The sequence below is a fragment of the Oculina patagonica genome, chromosome 9 (genome assembly GCF_052425735.1).
Source record: "Oculina patagonica isolate OP01 chromosome 9, crgOcupat, whole genome shotgun sequence".
In the NCBI taxonomy this organism is placed as follows: domain Eukaryota; kingdom Metazoa; phylum Cnidaria; class Anthozoa; order Scleractinia; family Oculinidae; genus Oculina; species Oculina patagonica.
This window is the reverse complement of record NC_135766.1, coordinates 24,757,902-24,774,821: the sequence shown is the minus strand read 5'-3', so window position 1 is coordinate 24,774,821 and position 16,920 is coordinate 24,757,902. Positions and strand designations below refer to the sequence as shown.

The following is a 16,920-nucleotide window of genomic DNA, read 5'->3' as shown; positions in this document are numbered from 1 at the left end:
CATAATGCCACATGGCTGGTGAATTCCTACACTAGTGATATAAAGACCAAGGTTTCCAAAAGTTCAGGCCTCTGACCAGGATCCTACACTGTACCCTGGTCCCAAAGGTAAAATCTTCTCTTGTTGTCCGATACAAATTTCAGCCCACAAATAACAAAAAATCATAATTGGTTTTCATGGAAAGACAATCTATTGCGATCACTGATTATCAATTCAAATAACATCCAAATTAGGTTGTCAGTACACCAACTTAGGCTACGTTTACACGGACACGGTTATACTCAATCAACACGGTTTTCGAAGTGTTTACACGGAGCCTATTTGACGATTTTCCGACTGTTTTCGAATGTGATTGTATAAGCAAGCGCTGCTCTCTATGCTTGTTTCACCATGTTTACCCTTCGCAAGCCAGCCAGTTCGTCCCAAAATACATGGCCGTTTTCAAATCGATGCGGTTTCGCCGTTTTTGACCGTTTACACGACAACGAAACCGTATTGTTTTGAAAACGCTCCACTTTTTCAAAACGTTTTCAAAACGACCCGGTTACAGTAGTGGTCTCGATCGGTGCCGTGTAAACGAAAGGCGTAACTGCATCGCTTTCGATGCGGTTACAAATGAAACCGTGTCCGTGTAAACAGTGCCTTACACCAAGCACTGCCATGATGACACACTGGTACAAACTATGATCGTGTACCAGTAGCTAGCTACACCACACATTCTAGTAACCCACATCAAAGATCTTCATTGTAACCAACATTAAATGTACCCTTGGCTGGCTTGCATGCTTCAGTGCAGGAAGCCTATTCAGGTCCTTCCTCAGTCATGTTTGACCATTTGTTTGTTTTTGGTTTTTTAGAAATTTGTATTTTTATAATAATAAGTGGGGGGGACAGGGGGGTCTGAACCTCCCGCCTCCCGTACCTTTTACTCCCGCTTCCTGTACCTTTCCGTAGCTGTTCTTTCCTGTTTGTTCCATGTCTATTGCGAAATATAATGAAATGTTACGAAAGTTCACTCGTTTTCTCCCGGTTCCTGCCACCTTAAGAATCCCACTTCCCGCCTTCTCTCCTCCCGCTTCCTGCCCCTTTTCTCCCGGGCTCCCGCCCCCTGGCCCCCTTCACTAATAAGAAACAAATAATTAAAATAAAAGATTCATGTATGGTAGCCAGCCTGGCTCTTGAACATCAATTCTACCAAATGTGAATGAGTGACATTGTGTTGTTCAAAAAAATATCCTTTCCCCTCCCATGGAAGGTTTTTTGGTTTGAATCCCCCCACCCCCTTTGGAAATTCCAGTTAAGCCCCATACTTTCCTTTAAAAATTTTGGCTTTTGAGATCCCCCACCCCCTCAGAATTTCCAATGACCTTCTTTGGGATGGGTATGAATATTTTCTGGATTTGCACATTACATTTAAAGTTATACCCCTGAGGCTCACCCCCTCACTCCGAGTCAAACAGCCCGGGTTCGAGGCCTGGCCGGGGCGCTGCGTTGTGTTCTTGGGCAAGACACTTTACTCTCACAGTCCCTCTCTCCACCCAGGTGTATAAATGGGTACCGGCGAATTTACTGCTGGGGGTGGTGCGATGGACTAGCATCCCATCCAGGGGGGAGTAGCAATACTCCTAGTTGCTTAATGCTACAGAAACCAGGATAAGCTCCGGCTGTATGGGCCTCATGGCTCGGAGACAGACTTTCCTCACCCCCTACCCCCCCCCCCCACCCCCACCTCTGAGGGATGCTGGTCAATGAGAAATAAACTGACAGTTGGTTTTTTAATGGTTCAGATCAGGAAGTGTTCTTCCAAGGTATTTCCAGGGCCAAACAGTTGACTTTGTGGAAAGGACAGTGGAGAATTTTGTTGGGTAAGTTAAGGTTGTAGAAATAAAGATTAGCTTAGTGCCTGCAGTCTATTTTATGGGGTGGTCTGTTAGCACCATTTAAACAAATCAAGGTTCTTAATTGTATACTGGAAGTTAGTGAAGGGACTATTACTTACTAAACACTGAGAAATACTAAAACACTGATTCAGAAACACCAAAACAAAACAGAAATTGAAGACAAAATAATATAAGAATCAGATCAAAATACCCAAGATCTGTTCAGTTTTGCATGATGTTAAAGTAAAGAAACATTCAAATAATTTGACTTTTTACAGTTTTGTTGTTTTGTTTCAGTGTTATATATATATATATATATATATATATATATATATATATATAGGAATTTTGTGTTTCGATTTTCCGTATTAAAGTGCTCGATACATTTAAGCAGAGCGTAACATATAAACATTGAAAATAGAAAAAACTACACTTTCATCCCTACAAGCCTGAAGAGTGAGCAATCACGAAACAGGCTTGTAGGGATGAAAGTGTAGTTTTTTCTATTTTCAATGTTTATATATATATATATATATATATATATATATATATATATATATATATATATATATATATATATATATATATATATATATATATATGCAATTTGGTTATGCCTATTGTGAAGGCATATATAAAAGAGTGGCTTTCTCCACCTTGAAAGAAAAAAACTAAATAAAGTGGGGTTTTGGCAAATTGTTAGAGCAGCCTAACAAAAAGCTGGTGACGTCATGAATCAAATGGAACCTGTTTTGGTATAGCATCTTATCCAGGGGGTGGGGGGGTGGGGGGGGGGGGGGGGTACAGTAGCTAGCTACTGTACTCCTTATGATGTTATAATGTGGGCTTGATTACTTGATTAACCACCAAGTGAAACAATTTATAACTACATGTATAACTAACAAATTTAACCAACCAAACAACTAACTAAATAACTAACTAAATTAATAAGCAAATAAATAAATACCTTATTGTTACTTATTTTCGCGGGTACTTAATTTCGCGAAAATGCAACAGGAATATTTCGCGAGACTTAATTTTCGCGATTTGGCCAAAAATACGTAATTAGCATAAAAAATACAATAGAAATCGTTTAGAATTAATTTTCGCGGGTCTTTAATTTCGCGATTTTTTTAAAATCGCGAAAATTAAGTCCCGCGAAAGTAAGTAACAATAAGGTATTATAAATGTTATAAATATTATAAAATAATATAAATATTATAAATAATATTTTTCTCAGTGGTCAAAATAAAACTAAAAATGTAAAACATTGTCTGCAGTCAGAAGGTTAATTATAATAATCATATATCATAAATTTATAATAGTAAAAATTAATACATTTTCATTTCAGCAAAGGAGTTCGATTTTCTTTCATAACATTTTCGTCAGACTCAATAACAGAAACTATCTTAAAACTGACTGGTGATAGGTAAGTTTGTTTGTTTGTTTGTTTATCTTTGTTAAATGTTTGTTTAATCATCAAATTTAATGTTCGTTTGTCACATTTAATACAGTCACTTGCCGTCTTTCATAATTATAATGTTGCTACACTCATTTTCATTTATTCAAATTATTTAGATGTATACTTTTTTTATTTCTTTCATTCTTTCATATATTTTTTTTAATATTAAATATAATTTTGAATGTTTTTTCATTTATTTCTTAATAAATATTAACTTATTGTTTGCTTCTTTTCTTTGAGAACTAAAATCAAGGAAGGATTAAATAAGTTGAGAAAAGTTCAACCAGGAGGGGATACAATGTTGGGTAAAGCTCTTATTATGGTATGTGCTATAGTCATACTAAGCTCTTAAAATTAAACAGAATAATACACTGTATCCTTTGTATCATCTTAACCAGCAGTTAGTCACATTCCATACAACATTAAATAGACCTTGTTTATAAATTCAAGAAAATGTACAGTGTAGTCTCATGCGATTAGCAAGGAGCCCAAGAGTGTGACAAATTTAAATAAATTAATTTAACTGCAAGCTGTCTTTGGCTTCTGATTGGTTAATGTCGCGTTCAATCAATGTGAATTATTAAATAAAAGTGGAGTCACACAATTTTGGGCTCCTTGTTGTAATATTTTCGTAACCTGACCTGTGATGGATGAGCAATATTCCTATCCAGATGGGAGTACAAATACTCTAAATGAATCACTCCATGCAAAAACTGGAGATTAGTGCTGGCCTCAGGTGGCCTATCTGTGCGGCTGAAATAAAGACTTTACCCACCTGCCTGCCTGACTGCCTGCCTGACTGCCTGCCAGAAGACATGCACATGAGAGGTGAAGGGAACATGGGGAGTCCCCTGAAACATGACAGAGACAAAACTAGGGACAAGTTATATAATTAGCTTACCTACCAAGAGCAGTTGTTATACTTATAAAAGTGCTAAAACTTAATCTTCTTCAGTCTGTAAGTTTTGCATGTAAGGGTTACGTTTACTTAACATTCAGGCAAAGTGTTATTAATTAAAGAGTTATTTGTTTATTTGTTTTTCATTTTATTTCTAACAGGCTAATAATCAAGTGAAGGATCAATCAAGTGAGTTTTAAAAATAAAGAAATAATTGTATAAAACAGCCATACATAAGAATAGGTTTAATTACTTTTGCAAAAATTAAGTTTTCCTTTTTCTAGAGAGGGCTTGAAGGAGCCTGATTGTATTAAATAAACCAAATGATTTTAAAGAGCTAGAATAACAATGTTTAAACCTGGAGTACATTAAAAATAAGATGTCTGTTTAACATTTGCATGTAGAATAGACTATTTGGTCAGTAAGTTGCGTTTCAGACGATGTTATGATATTTAATCCTTCCTGGTTGACTTATATTTCTTTAAATTGCAGAATGGCAGTCAGCATTTAGCATCTACATCATTCTGACAGATGGGAAAATTGATGACATAGGCCTGGCAAATGAACAGGTTTGGAAGTCCCATTAATAATTGAAGGAGCGAGAGCAGATTAACACAGTCGACTTTCGGTTAAATTTAAGATTTGTAAAAACAGCTCCAGATTTCTCATGCAAGTTTGTTTACGCATGCTAAATTATAAACACTGTCTCCTGTGTTTTATTTCACTGGTCTTTCTTTCCTTTTTGAAAAATAACACATGCAAAAAGACAAGGTTTTTGCTGGCGCAGCGTCTTTTTGACTTTTCTTTCACAAACGATAAACAAAGGAAACCTTTTGTTCCTCAAAACAATGAAGTCAGCTAAATTTTTAGGGTTACAGTCCTAGCCCTAACGCAAGTTAAGTTTAGGATCAGAGTCAGCCTCGACACTTAGATCGCGCTTTTAGTGCAGTAAGCTTTCACGCCAGTTTGCTTGTGGTTAGCTAATTTTTGTTGTTTTGGGCAAGACTATTAATCTGTTCCTGTTACCTGTAATTTGAGGTGAAGACAAATTAAGGTTGATTGTTGTGATCGACCCGATTAATTGAATACGTTTGCTGGTGTTGCCACTTTATACTAGTTTTGCTTTCAGTTAAGTGCCGCCGGCTTGCTCTCACTTCTATCTCCACTCCTTTCATCATCACACATCTACAAAATCCTGCGAAAACAAGATAAACTAAGGCACAAATCGATTGATTGATTTATTGATTGATGAATATTTAATGAGGCACAGAAAATTTTTTTTGCGAGGGAACATCCCCTGTGAAACCTCTAAAGAATTTTTTTAAGGCTAAAACCAGGTCACTTCTTGGCAACTTTGTCGCGGCAGCACCCAAGCAGACACTGCAAAACTCGCGTTGACAAAGTTCCCAGCAAGAAACTCTTGTTTTAGGCTTTTATATATGCTGCCAGGCCCAAAACTACCTTGTTTTGTGCAACATTTTTCTGAAGCGCTAAACAGCGCTGTTGTACAAAACAAAGGCAGGAACATCCCTCAGTTCTTCAAGCGATGCTGTAAACTTAGTACGAGTATTCAGACTTAATGATGTCCTTCAACCACCTGCAGCCACACTTGAGCTAAAACTAACCAAAGGCTTTGATTGTCACGATCAAACGGCCATTTTTTTCTCTTTCCTCTCACATGACATCTTTCACGTGACATCGTGTCACAATGTGACGTCCAGTCCTTTTCTTACGACATGGCGGATAGGAACTATAAGCATGTCTCTGAAACGTTTTTCAACCTACCCAGACAGTTAAATAATGCTAGAAGGAAAGATTTACTCGCGATGAGTGTCAAAAAACTCATACTGCTGGATGACTGTGGAGAACGTAAGCTTTGCAAAACGCCTTTGTTCTTTGCATACGTAATTTCTGAACAACAAGGCTAGATCAAGCAAATTTGAATACAGATCAATGTTTAGCACACGTAAACGAACTTGCGTGCGAAATCTGAAGCTGTTTGTGACAATGTTAAATTCAGCTGAAATTCGGTGCTTAACAGTAGTGCTTCTGGTCACTTCATGCTACAGAAACTCGGATGAGACCCAGTGGTGTGGGATGCTTTGGCCCAAACACAGACCATGGATACTGTGTGGTAATTTATTGTGATACAATGTGAACAATCACCTAACTTTTTTTTTTTCTTTTATAACAGTCCAAGAGAGCAAAACAAGCTGGAACAATAGTATATGTTATTGGAGTGGCATTGTATGATAAGGCACAGGTAAGAGAGAGAATTTGGCAATATTTAATAGATAACATTTAATTGTGGTTGTCTAATCATCTCTGTGATGGAAGGCGCGGTGGCCTAATGGTTAGCGCGTCGGACTCCGGAGCGAGCGTTCCGAGTTCAAGCCCTGGCCAGGGTCACTGTGTTGTGTTCTTGGGCAAGACACTTTACTCTCATAGTGCCTCTCTCCACCCAGGTGTTTAAATGGGTACCAGCGAAATAATGCTGGGCGGTTCCCTGCGATGGACTAGCATCCCATCCAGGGGGGAGTAGAAATACTCCTAGCTGCTTAATGCTTAGGAAACCGGGATAAGCTCCGGGAATATGCGCCACTTTGGCTCGAAGCTGACCTTTTTTTTTTTTTAATCATCTCTGTAAGATATTTTAAGTATTGTGGAGCAGCATGCCTGAGCGGCTGAGTGGTTAAGGGTGCTGGTCTAGTGATCTAGAGGTCCCACATTCAAGCTGTCAATATCCTGCCATTGTACTCATAAGCTGGATTTCTTCTCGGTAGTACAAAAGTCATGTAACTCTTCTGCAGGTTTGCAAAATACTCAAAGCCAGCTGGTGTGCCTCCTGCCAGCTGGGACTCTGGGACTCTGAACCATGACATATTGTTTATTTCAAATGTTTCTTTCCTACATGATGTTTGAGTGGCATAGACAAACTGGCATTAGGCTAATTGCATTACTGTAGTCAGTAAGAAATTTCCTAATCAGTCTTTGTATTATTCGACTTACAGCTGAATATCTTGGCTAACAAGCCACCAGAGGATTTTGTGTTCACAGAACCAAGCTATTTAACCTTGAGGAACCTAACAAGTGATGTGAGTATTATGCTAAATTTACATCAAATTCCTAAATGCAAACACTACAAGATTTGCTGTCTTCTTTAAGGGACACCTCTCAAAAAGGGAACCTGAAACATTGTCTATACTGAGCCCCTGAGACCTATAATATATAAGTTGTTAGGGGAGCAGGGATGGCACAGTGGTGATAGCGCTCACCTCCCACCTGTGTGGCCTGGGTTCAATTCCTGGACCCAGTGTCATATGTGGGTTGAGTTTGTTGTTGGTTCTTGTCCTTGCTCCGAGGGTTTTTCTCTGGGTTCTCGGGTTTTAGCCCCCTCTGCAACAACCAACACTGCAAAATTCCAATTTGATCCGGAACAGTGGACCAAGAGCCACTCTGTGGAAATGCCACTTCAAATTCCCATTTATGTATTTTAGTTGTTTGTATTACTATACAGTCTTGTTTCTTACTAAGTCATATCCTTTTGAATGCAGATTTCTAACAGGACTTGTGTTGAAATCACCTCAGTTAAACCCAAGCAAGCCTGTTTGGGAGGTAAGTGAGCTGTGTTCTCTGGTTGCCCCCCCCCCCCCCCAAAAAAAAAAAAAATAATAATAATAATAAAATAATAATAATAATAACAACTGAAGAAGGCTTTTAGAGAGAAGGGGCAAGGTCAGTGCCCAGGAGGCCTGTCAATTTTCACGCATGCGTTCACAAATCAAATGGCGGGAAAAGTGTGTTCAAAACGCGTGTGCGTTATGCCAGTCACTTGTAAAGTTTGGACTGAAAACATGTGTGTTCAAAGTAAGAAAAAGTCTTGAAAAAAGTGCAAGACAGCAAAACTGAAAGCAAATACAACACTGCTTTTGCACATAGGTAAATAAATAGAGCGCAGTTTACCAATGTAGGAGTCCACCGTGGTGTAGGTGAGTCGTAATGGGCATTGACAAGGGGAGGTGTTTCTTAGGTCAAGATAAGGGCATCCGGGTTTATGAACCTGTGTTTTCCCTTTGGAATCCTTGAACACCAAAAAGATTGCTTCTGCTTGGAATACGCTGCAGACAAGCGATTCGACTGGAGGGCAAATAGCAGTACTATTAATCAATGCTTAAGAAAATGTGTACAACATAAACCCAAATGCTGGACCATTCCTTTCCTGTTTAAATAAAATTATCAACAAAATTTATAGAAAAGGTGGTCGAAATAATTATACACCTCTTGTTACAACATACTTCAACAGTGCTCCCATTTTTATTTAAAATTAATTTTGTCATTTCAGGCATCTATTATATTTTTTGTGTTGATTCTACAGAACGTAATACAGTCACTATGTATGGGCGTGGCTTTGAGAAGTTCAATTCTCCCGAGTCTCATTCTGTTCGGTGTGGCTTCAGGTTTAATGACACATATCATCAAGGTATGCTCCATTATTATACTATAATTATATTTCTCAGATAGTATGTGCGCTTTCATTGGTGAATCGTATCGGCCCTATTCTACTCGTGAAATTTCCAAGCTTGTTTAGTTCAGCCGAAATATCTCACAAAGATTTTGAAACGTACTTAAAACTTTTGCATTCGGACGAGAAACGCCAGCGAAGTGAAGAGGGTCTTCCACACTTTAAACTCGATTTTTCAAAACCATTAGAAAATGAAAATATCCCTGATGTAGCAGATATAGAGCAACCCGAGCATAAGTCAATTCAGTAGAAAAACATCACGCCGCACAATTGGAAGAGAAACTGTGGATATTAACAGCTGACAACCAATAAATTCCCTGGCTGGGCCAATGTCGAATGTAAGCATCGGTTTACACTAATCAAATAGCGCAGCGCGCGAGTGACGTCACGACTCAGACAAACAAACCGAAATGGCGAACAGTTTTCCTAAAACACTTTACAAAACAGCCCGTTTTCCTAAAACACTTTCATAAAACAAAAACTTCGCCTAGATTCCTTCTAATTTCTCTCAGAACACGCTGATGTTTTCTGAACCTCGTGGGGGTTATATTCATTTGCATTCTATTCTTAGACCTCTCGTTCTTCGCTATTGATTGATTGATTGATTGATTGATTTGTATGAAATACACTCATACACTTTTTTACTCACGAATTGAACATTCCAATTATTTCCTTTCTGTTTACAGTAACGAAAGCCAGCTTAGTTGAAGAAAACCGATTGGTTTGTCCAGTGCCCATTTTGAATGACACTGAAAGGTAAGTTACGTGAAACGGATACAAATGATCTCGTCCACATGAGTTGGTGAAAACGCTCAAATATCTATTTCGAAAAAACAAGCAAATACAAAATAAACAAGAAGTTTAAACTTCCTGGCAAACTTCAGGTTTAGCCCTTTGACGTCATATACATCGCCTGCTAAGTTCTATAAGTTCTTCTGAGATGGGAGCAGCCGGTTTTTGGACCACTTCAGACAAGGATTTCATAGGGTTTGAATACTCCTAAGTGGCTGAAATTTTAGTAAACAACATATCTTTGTATTACCTTTTCGTTGACGTGAAAAAAAATCTGCCATTTTGAAATGAACTTCCCCTTAAAAAAGAATGTCGACCGTTTACAAACGTAAGCATATATACACCTTATTCGATGGTTTAACATATAATACGCGCGGATGTTTGCGAGTTGCGTAGTATTTACTACGAGCAAAAATGTCCGCTCGTGTTATATGTTAAACCATCGCATAAGGGATTTATTATTCCACTAATTTTTCCACTTTGTTTGGGCCAGTATTCCGTAAGCTTGTCAGCCCGTATTTTAGCCCTGTTCTACTGTGTAATAACGTGGCATATTTTGCGCGTTTTTTTGCCCTAATATGGCAAAATGGCGCAATGGTGGAATAATAAACGTGGATATAGCCCAAGCTGCAATCATTTAATTAAAAAAAGCAGAGAAATGAAAAGTAGATCAGCCAGATCAACTGAAATTGAAGTAAAATAAATGGAAGCTGCAAAACTAACATCTACATCTCTTTTTCTGTTTTGTTTTATTTTTTCAGCGTTCTTATGCTTCAGGTTTCGCTGAATAATGGCAAGACGTTTGTCTCCAGCAACGTAAATATTTCAGCTAAAAATTGCTCGAGCGGAGCGAAAAACAGGACAGAAAACGGAACGAAACCGGGAAACGAAACAGAAAAAGAAAACGAAAAACCAGAGGTGTGTTAACTAGTCTAAGTTGATGAATTTTTCTATTCTCATTACCTGTTTGCTTGATAAGGAGGTCATTGTATAAGGAGAAACTAGGTTTTTAGAAACTAGGTGAAAAGAGCGTGTTCTGTATTGAACAAGTTTTTATAGTAAAGTTTTGTTGGTTTTAGTTGAAAAATTAATTTAAAAAGAGCTGGACTTTCGCTGGGACGTATATGTATATAAAGCTGGATCTGAGAAGACAACTTTCAAGTCCAAACGGAAACGTGAAAAATTCACGACGTTATAAAATCCAGAATTTAGTCACTTCACGTTATTCTGTACGCGATGGCAAAAAAAAATGAGAAAGATCATACAGTACGTGCAGCTCTATTCACGTTGTCGCCATTGTCACAGTTTGTTAAACCTTCCTCGATTTTAAATTGCTTACTAGCTAAACGAGCGCAATGCAAAGCTAAAACGCATTTGTTTTGGAACTCATTCTAAAACAGCTCAGCGCTCCATTTACTTAACCGTTATGTTTTTATGTGCATGGGAGGCGCGGTGGCCTAATGGTTAGCGCGCTCGACTCCGAGTCGAACGGCCCGGGTTCGAGCCCAGGCTGGGGCGGTGCGTTGTGTTCTTGGGCAAGACACTTTACTTTCATAGTGCCTCTCTTCGCCCAGGTGTATAAATGGGTACTGGTGAAATTACTGCTGGGGGGAGGGGGTAGCCCTGCGATGGACTGGCATACCATCCAGGGGGGAGTAGCAATACTCCTAGCCGCATAATGCTACAGAAACCGGGATAAGCTCCGGCTGTATGGGCCACTTGACTCGGAGCCCGAATTTTTTGAATGTTTTTATAGCGCGTTTAGTTTGCGATGTCAACAACAGATTAAACGATTCAAACATTCTCTCGTTTTTAAACAATGTAATTAGAATGTTTAAATAAGTAAAAACATTTAATGTGATATCTTTCAGAGCGAGAAGAGAAGTCAATGGGGTTTAGCCGTGGCGTTACTGTTTTTATTCGCATTTCTTATTTTGCTCGCTGTTTGGTGGTTCTGGCCTCGCTTCTCGAGAAAGGTATGTCACTTTACAACATAAAGGGTTTATTTTCGGATTTTTTAGTGTATATGCTAGCACGCGACCAGTCCCTAGCTTCCCTTCCCTTGACACTGTTTGACGAAATCCATTTTCTATTCTCATGCACGTTATATGATAGCATACGCACAAATTTTTTTAATGAAATAACAGACAAATATAGTATTTTTAATGAGTATAATATTAATGCAAAAATTTTGTTCCTCTGTAACAGCATTGATGCTACTGTATGTCGTAACTGCTGCATTTGTTTTTCATGCAATGACCCGAAACTTTGTTTTCCAAATGAGAACATTATCTTAATTTGCTTGTGATTCTGTTGTATACTTTTTTTGTTTATTTGTTTGCTAGTTTAAATAGGAAATGCCATGTATTTCTATAGAAATACCGCAATAAACTGGTGTTGTTGTTTTATTTTTAGCCGCCTCGTAATTACCAGCCAGCGGTCAAGTCAGATCCTTCAGAGCCTCCTCTGCCCCAGGCCCCGTCCCGTCCCCCGCCACCAGTACAGAAAACGGTGAGTAAAAATAGGACCGCACTGCGTACATGTGTCTAGTGCTGAGCTTTATTTAAACCGGTTAGTAAAAACTGTCGTGCGATGTCTTACACCCGCTCTCCGTGTTACGTGCATAGCGGCTGTCTATCGACATCCATCTTTCGACGTGCATTACAAACAAGGTGGATCGAAATCCGCCAAATATAGCCCACTAGCGTGACTTTCTGCTTATTTGCATAAAACCAACATTATTTGCATAAAACCAACATCACATTTCAAGCAGCACGTCAAGAGATGGACGAAGAAAGATAGCTATGCATCTAACACTGAAAGCGGTTGTAAGAAAAGGAACGTTTGTGGTTATGCTACCCTTAGTTGCTCTCACCTGTTAAGATCTCTGCTAAAACCCGTTATCAATATCTTTCTCGTATACGCATAGAGTCGACGTCAAAGACATTTGACGTGTTAGTCAATCGAAGGTTTGTTGCATTTTCATTTCAGTTTCACTTGAGCTTAACTGTAGATGCGAAGATGTTTGCTTAAAATCTTGTTTAGAGCGGTTTTCACTTGAGCTCAAAAGTAATTTGCGTTTGCTTTGGTTTTGCATTGCTACGCTTAGTGATTGGTTTCAAAATCTCCCGCCACTTTCTCAGCCAAACAGAAGTAAAATTAAAACCAATCGTGACTCGCTCGCGCACGTTTACCGCGCGCTTCGTGCTTACGACATGTATTTGCTTCGAGTTTTGATTGGTTCGCTGGATTGTCTGTGTCCTCTCTGATTGGCCAGAGTAATAACTTGCTTTTAGTTTTACAACACTATTGAAATTAAAAATTGCTCTGACTGTAATGAGAAAGATAACATCAAGAACTTCTCGTCACAACGTTTTAAACAAATCATTTCAGCGTGAAGTGAAACTTTCCTCTCGTTACTGCAGGTCATTCTTTTACGTAAAATCGCATCATGTGGGTCTTTTTTTGCATGTTTTCTCACTCATTTAGGCGTCAGGCAGGACAAAATGGCCGACTGTTGACGCGTCGTTTTACGGCGGTGGAACTGCTGGAGGAATTGTTCCCGTTAGGGTGAGTGTTAGGCTTCCGTCGGGATTAGTGTGAGGCTCCCGTCAGGGTGAGTGTTAGAGTCCCGTCAAGGTTAGTGTTGGGTTCCCCTCAGGGTGAGTGTTGGGTATCTCGCATTCTCGTCCCCAAAGCCCTTTCGTTTCTCTTAGCCGATTTGGCACGAGAAAACGGAGGGCTCTGGGGACATAGGATTTTTGAATTAATTCGAATTTTTTTGATTGGCTGTTTGGAACAATGAATTCCTAAACGGAAGTCGAAAACATAACGACTCTCTCATACATTCTTTTGAAACGTCATGACTGCATACATGAAGACCGGAAGTCCTAGAATCTAGGACTGGAAATTCTGTGTCCCCAGAGCCCTTTGTTTCCTCGTGCCAAGGCCCAGCCGGCTAAGAGAAACTAAAGGGCTATGGGGACGAGAATGGGGTATCTCGTCGATAGTGAGCTTGGGTTCCGGTAAATAAACAAACCATTTAGGAAACTGTGCACTATTTTGAAGTAATAAAACATCTAGTTCCTCGTGTATCTAGGTGAAGGACTCTTACTAAAGCCATAGCAGATAAACTACTAACTATGGTATAGCACTGACCAACATTTTTCATTCACAGGTGCACTGGGGAGAGAAGGGGTCGACGGAGGCTGGGGCGAGACTTGCTAAAGCCAAGGTAACGATATTTGTTTGAATGTTTGAAGCGAGTTTTTCTTTTGAGAATCCGTCCCTATATCGGACTGTTTGTGAAGCAACGGGAAGCAGAAGAAGAAGAAAAGAAGAAGAAGAGTAAGAAAAACTTTATTTACCCACGGAATCCCATTCATCAGTTAATGGTCTTCCAGAGATCCGTGCTCTAATATAATTACAATTTAAAATAAATAATGAATTCAAATATGTGTAGAATCTATAAATATATATATTAATAATTAACAATTCTCTTAAAAATATTTAGGTCTTTCGATTTTTTGACTTCTACAGGAAGTGCATTCCATGCCACTACTCCGTTATAGGCGAGGCTCCTTTTAAGGAACTCTGTGTTAGGTTTTGGAACACATAGGTTTATATGGCAGCCTCTAGTTTCATAGTGATGAGTCTCTCTAACTGGAATGAAGTTTCGTGCCAACGAGTGTGGTGCCAGATTGTTGGCAATTTTGTACATAGTTGTTACTTTTTGTTGGTACCAGCGATCTTCTAGAGGCTGCCATCCTAGGTCCTTTCTTAGATCAGCAGATCTGACTTCATAGCCAGACCTAGTGATAATTCTTGCTGCTCGATTTTGTAGTCTTTGTAATTTTGTCCGTAACCCTTTATCACATGTGTGCCAAACAGGCGAGCAGTAATCAAAGTGAGGTTGTATAATTGATTTATAGATTTGATTTAAAGAATCATTAGGGAGTATTTCACGGGTTCGCCTTAGGACACCTAAGCCCTTGCTAACTTTTTTACTAATATTAGAAACATGTTCCTTCCAAGTAAGGTTTTCATCTAAGGTGACACCCAGCGACACTGTTTTTTCAACTCGTTTTAGATTGGTATCTCCAATCTTTAGGTTTAGGTCTAAATTTGCGTGATTTAGCCTTTTTCTAGAGCCAATTATCATATATTCAGTTTTTACCACATTAATACTGAGGCGATTTGCATCAAGCCAATTTTCTAGTTGTTTTAGGTCTTCATTCAATTTAAGCTCAATAGAATGGGTATCGATGCCACTTGATGTTATGCTGGTATCATCAGCATACATACTTGGAATGGAATAAGTTAAGCAACCAGGCAAATCATTTATGTATAGTAAGAAAAGTAGAGGGCCCAGTATAGAGCCTTGAGGGACTCCACATTTTATATTTTCACAGTTGGATATGTTCCCATTAGTATAACAATATTGCGTTCTATTAGTTAGATACGATCTAAACCATTTTAATTCGTTTGCTATTATGCCATAACTTTGCATTTTTTTAATTAAAATATCATGGTCAACTGTGTCAAAGGCCTTTTTAAGGTCCAGGAAAACAGCAACATTAATTTTACCTTCATCCATATTTTTTAACCAAACAATGGTATCTTTAAGCAAGGCTGTTAGTGTTGAGTTTAATGGTCTGAACCCTGACTGGTGATCTGAGAGAATATTATTTTCTTCTAGATATTTATAAATTTGGGAGAAAATTATTTTTTCGATAATTTTTGAGACTATTGGTAGGATGGAGATTGGTCTGTAGTTACTTGGATCACATCTATCTTTAGACTTATACTTGGGAAGTACTTTAGCGACCTTCCAATCATCAGGAAAGATGCCACTTGAAATTGAGGCATTAAAGATGTGGGAGAGTGGCGTGGAAATAACATTACAGGCAAGCTTGAAAATCGATGCCGGGAGCTTGTCCAGACCAGTAGCTTTGTTTGCTGAGAGTTTTCTGATGGTTTCTTCAACTATGTTGCAGTTTATTTGCTCAAATTTAAAGGATTGTGATCTTTCTGTATGGAGTTCTATGGAATCATGGTTAGGAGTAGGTAGATGTTCTGCAAGAGATGGTCCAATGTTTACAAAATATTTATTGAGCAGATTTGCAATTTCTTTGGGGTCAGTAATGTCATCTTCATTCGCCTTTAGCTTATTAATTCGGATTACTTTCGATGTTTTACTCATAGCTTGTTTTCAAGGATTCTGAACTCCTCTTTTAGTGTTCTCGTTTGTGACTTTGTGAGAGCATTCTCGCAGTTATATATCTAACGGTAGATATTTGCGCACCATGTTATAATTCAGTTATCAACCACTACACTTTTAACTTACTGTTTCACTTATGAAATGAGATTTGTGATCTTCACTAAACATTATTTCTTAGCAAAAGCGCTTTTCCTTCTCTGAAAGCTACTATTACCTCATTTCTCTTTATAGATACTTAAGAATTACATACCCACCCTGCTGCTTAGCGGTTACACGTGCAAATCTAACGTATGGCGTTGTTTTTTGTTCCCTGTAGCCATCAATCATAAATGATACAGACGACGAACCAGAAAACTCAACCAGTGTGTCAAGCAGTTCTTCGACTCCGGGCTGCTGGACAGCGGCTAAGGTAACTTATCCAAAACTCGTTTTTCTTGTAGCACTTGCAATAAAAATGAAAAGAACGCGCAATGCAAACTGAATAAAGCAGAGACGGGCCACACACCCTGAAGTCCCTACTTTTTTTCGCAAGTACAAAAAATATTAACGAAACTGGCAGCAAGTGTTGTTGATGGAAATATTGCTTGTAATTTCTTTTAACTTATTTGTGTTGCGGTCGCTTTATTCGGCTTGGGAAAGTAATTGTTACAGTTTCATTAACGATGGATCGATAAAGCAAGCATTTAAAACCTAATAAAGAGATAAATTAAGGCGAAAAAGTACAGAGCCAAGTTGCTCTTCTTCCCTCTAAAAAAATCGCTATCAAACTCAAAAACGTGCTGTCCTCATCTCAGTCTACGCCGACGATTTGATTGTCTCACAAATTAACTGGCGGGAAAAGCACTCACGGGTAACAAGCGTCACGTGTACGGTCTGAACTAAAAACACGTGACTTCAAAGAAGACTTTGCAGCACTGCCTTCTCTCTACGTTCTGTGATTTCTTTTTGTGTGTGTTTGTAGATCAAAGTTATGGCTGGTGTTGATGCTGTATCTGCTGGCTATCGTCGAGTCGCCTCACACAGACCGCAGCGTGATGGACACGTAAGTTAAATTTAATTTAACCTGGACTATTATTAAGCATTTTACACTAAAGCTATGTTGTTACTATTGTCATCTATTCAAAAGCTTATATGAAGCGTGACTGA

At 38.7% G+C, this 16,920-nt stretch overlaps 1 protein-coding gene across 2 annotated transcripts in view; it reads left to right on the top strand.

Annotated features, from left to right (window-relative positions):
* Window positions 1-16,920, top strand: part of LOC144665538 (anthrax toxin receptor 2-like) — a 64,190-nt gene that overhangs the window by 20,811 nt on the left and 26,459 nt on the right. For both annotated transcript variants that reach the window (XM_078526776.1, XM_078526775.1), the window contains exons 2-18: window positions 1,788-1,865; window positions 3,232-3,309; window positions 3,583-3,664; window positions 4,402-4,429; window positions 4,733-4,809; window positions 6,435-6,503; window positions 7,252-7,335; window positions 7,795-7,855; window positions 8,616-8,720; window positions 9,449-9,518; window positions 10,316-10,472; window positions 11,426-11,530; window positions 11,970-12,065; window positions 13,044-13,124; window positions 13,732-13,788; window positions 16,091-16,183; window positions 16,736-16,816. In XM_078526776.1, coding sequence (XP_078382902.1) covers window positions 1,788-1,865; window positions 3,232-3,309; window positions 3,583-3,664; window positions 4,402-4,429; window positions 4,733-4,809; window positions 6,435-6,503; window positions 7,252-7,335; window positions 7,795-7,855; window positions 8,616-8,720; window positions 9,449-9,518; window positions 10,316-10,472; window positions 11,426-11,530; window positions 11,970-12,065; window positions 13,044-13,124; window positions 13,732-13,788; window positions 16,091-16,183; window positions 16,736-16,816 — 1,402 coding nt within the window. The remainder of the gene's footprint in view (window positions 1-1,787; window positions 1,866-3,231; window positions 3,310-3,582; window positions 3,665-4,401; window positions 4,430-4,732; window positions 4,810-6,434; window positions 6,504-7,251; window positions 7,336-7,794; window positions 7,856-8,615; window positions 8,721-9,448; window positions 9,519-10,315; window positions 10,473-11,425; window positions 11,531-11,969; window positions 12,066-13,043; window positions 13,125-13,731; window positions 13,789-16,090; window positions 16,184-16,735; window positions 16,817-16,920) is intronic.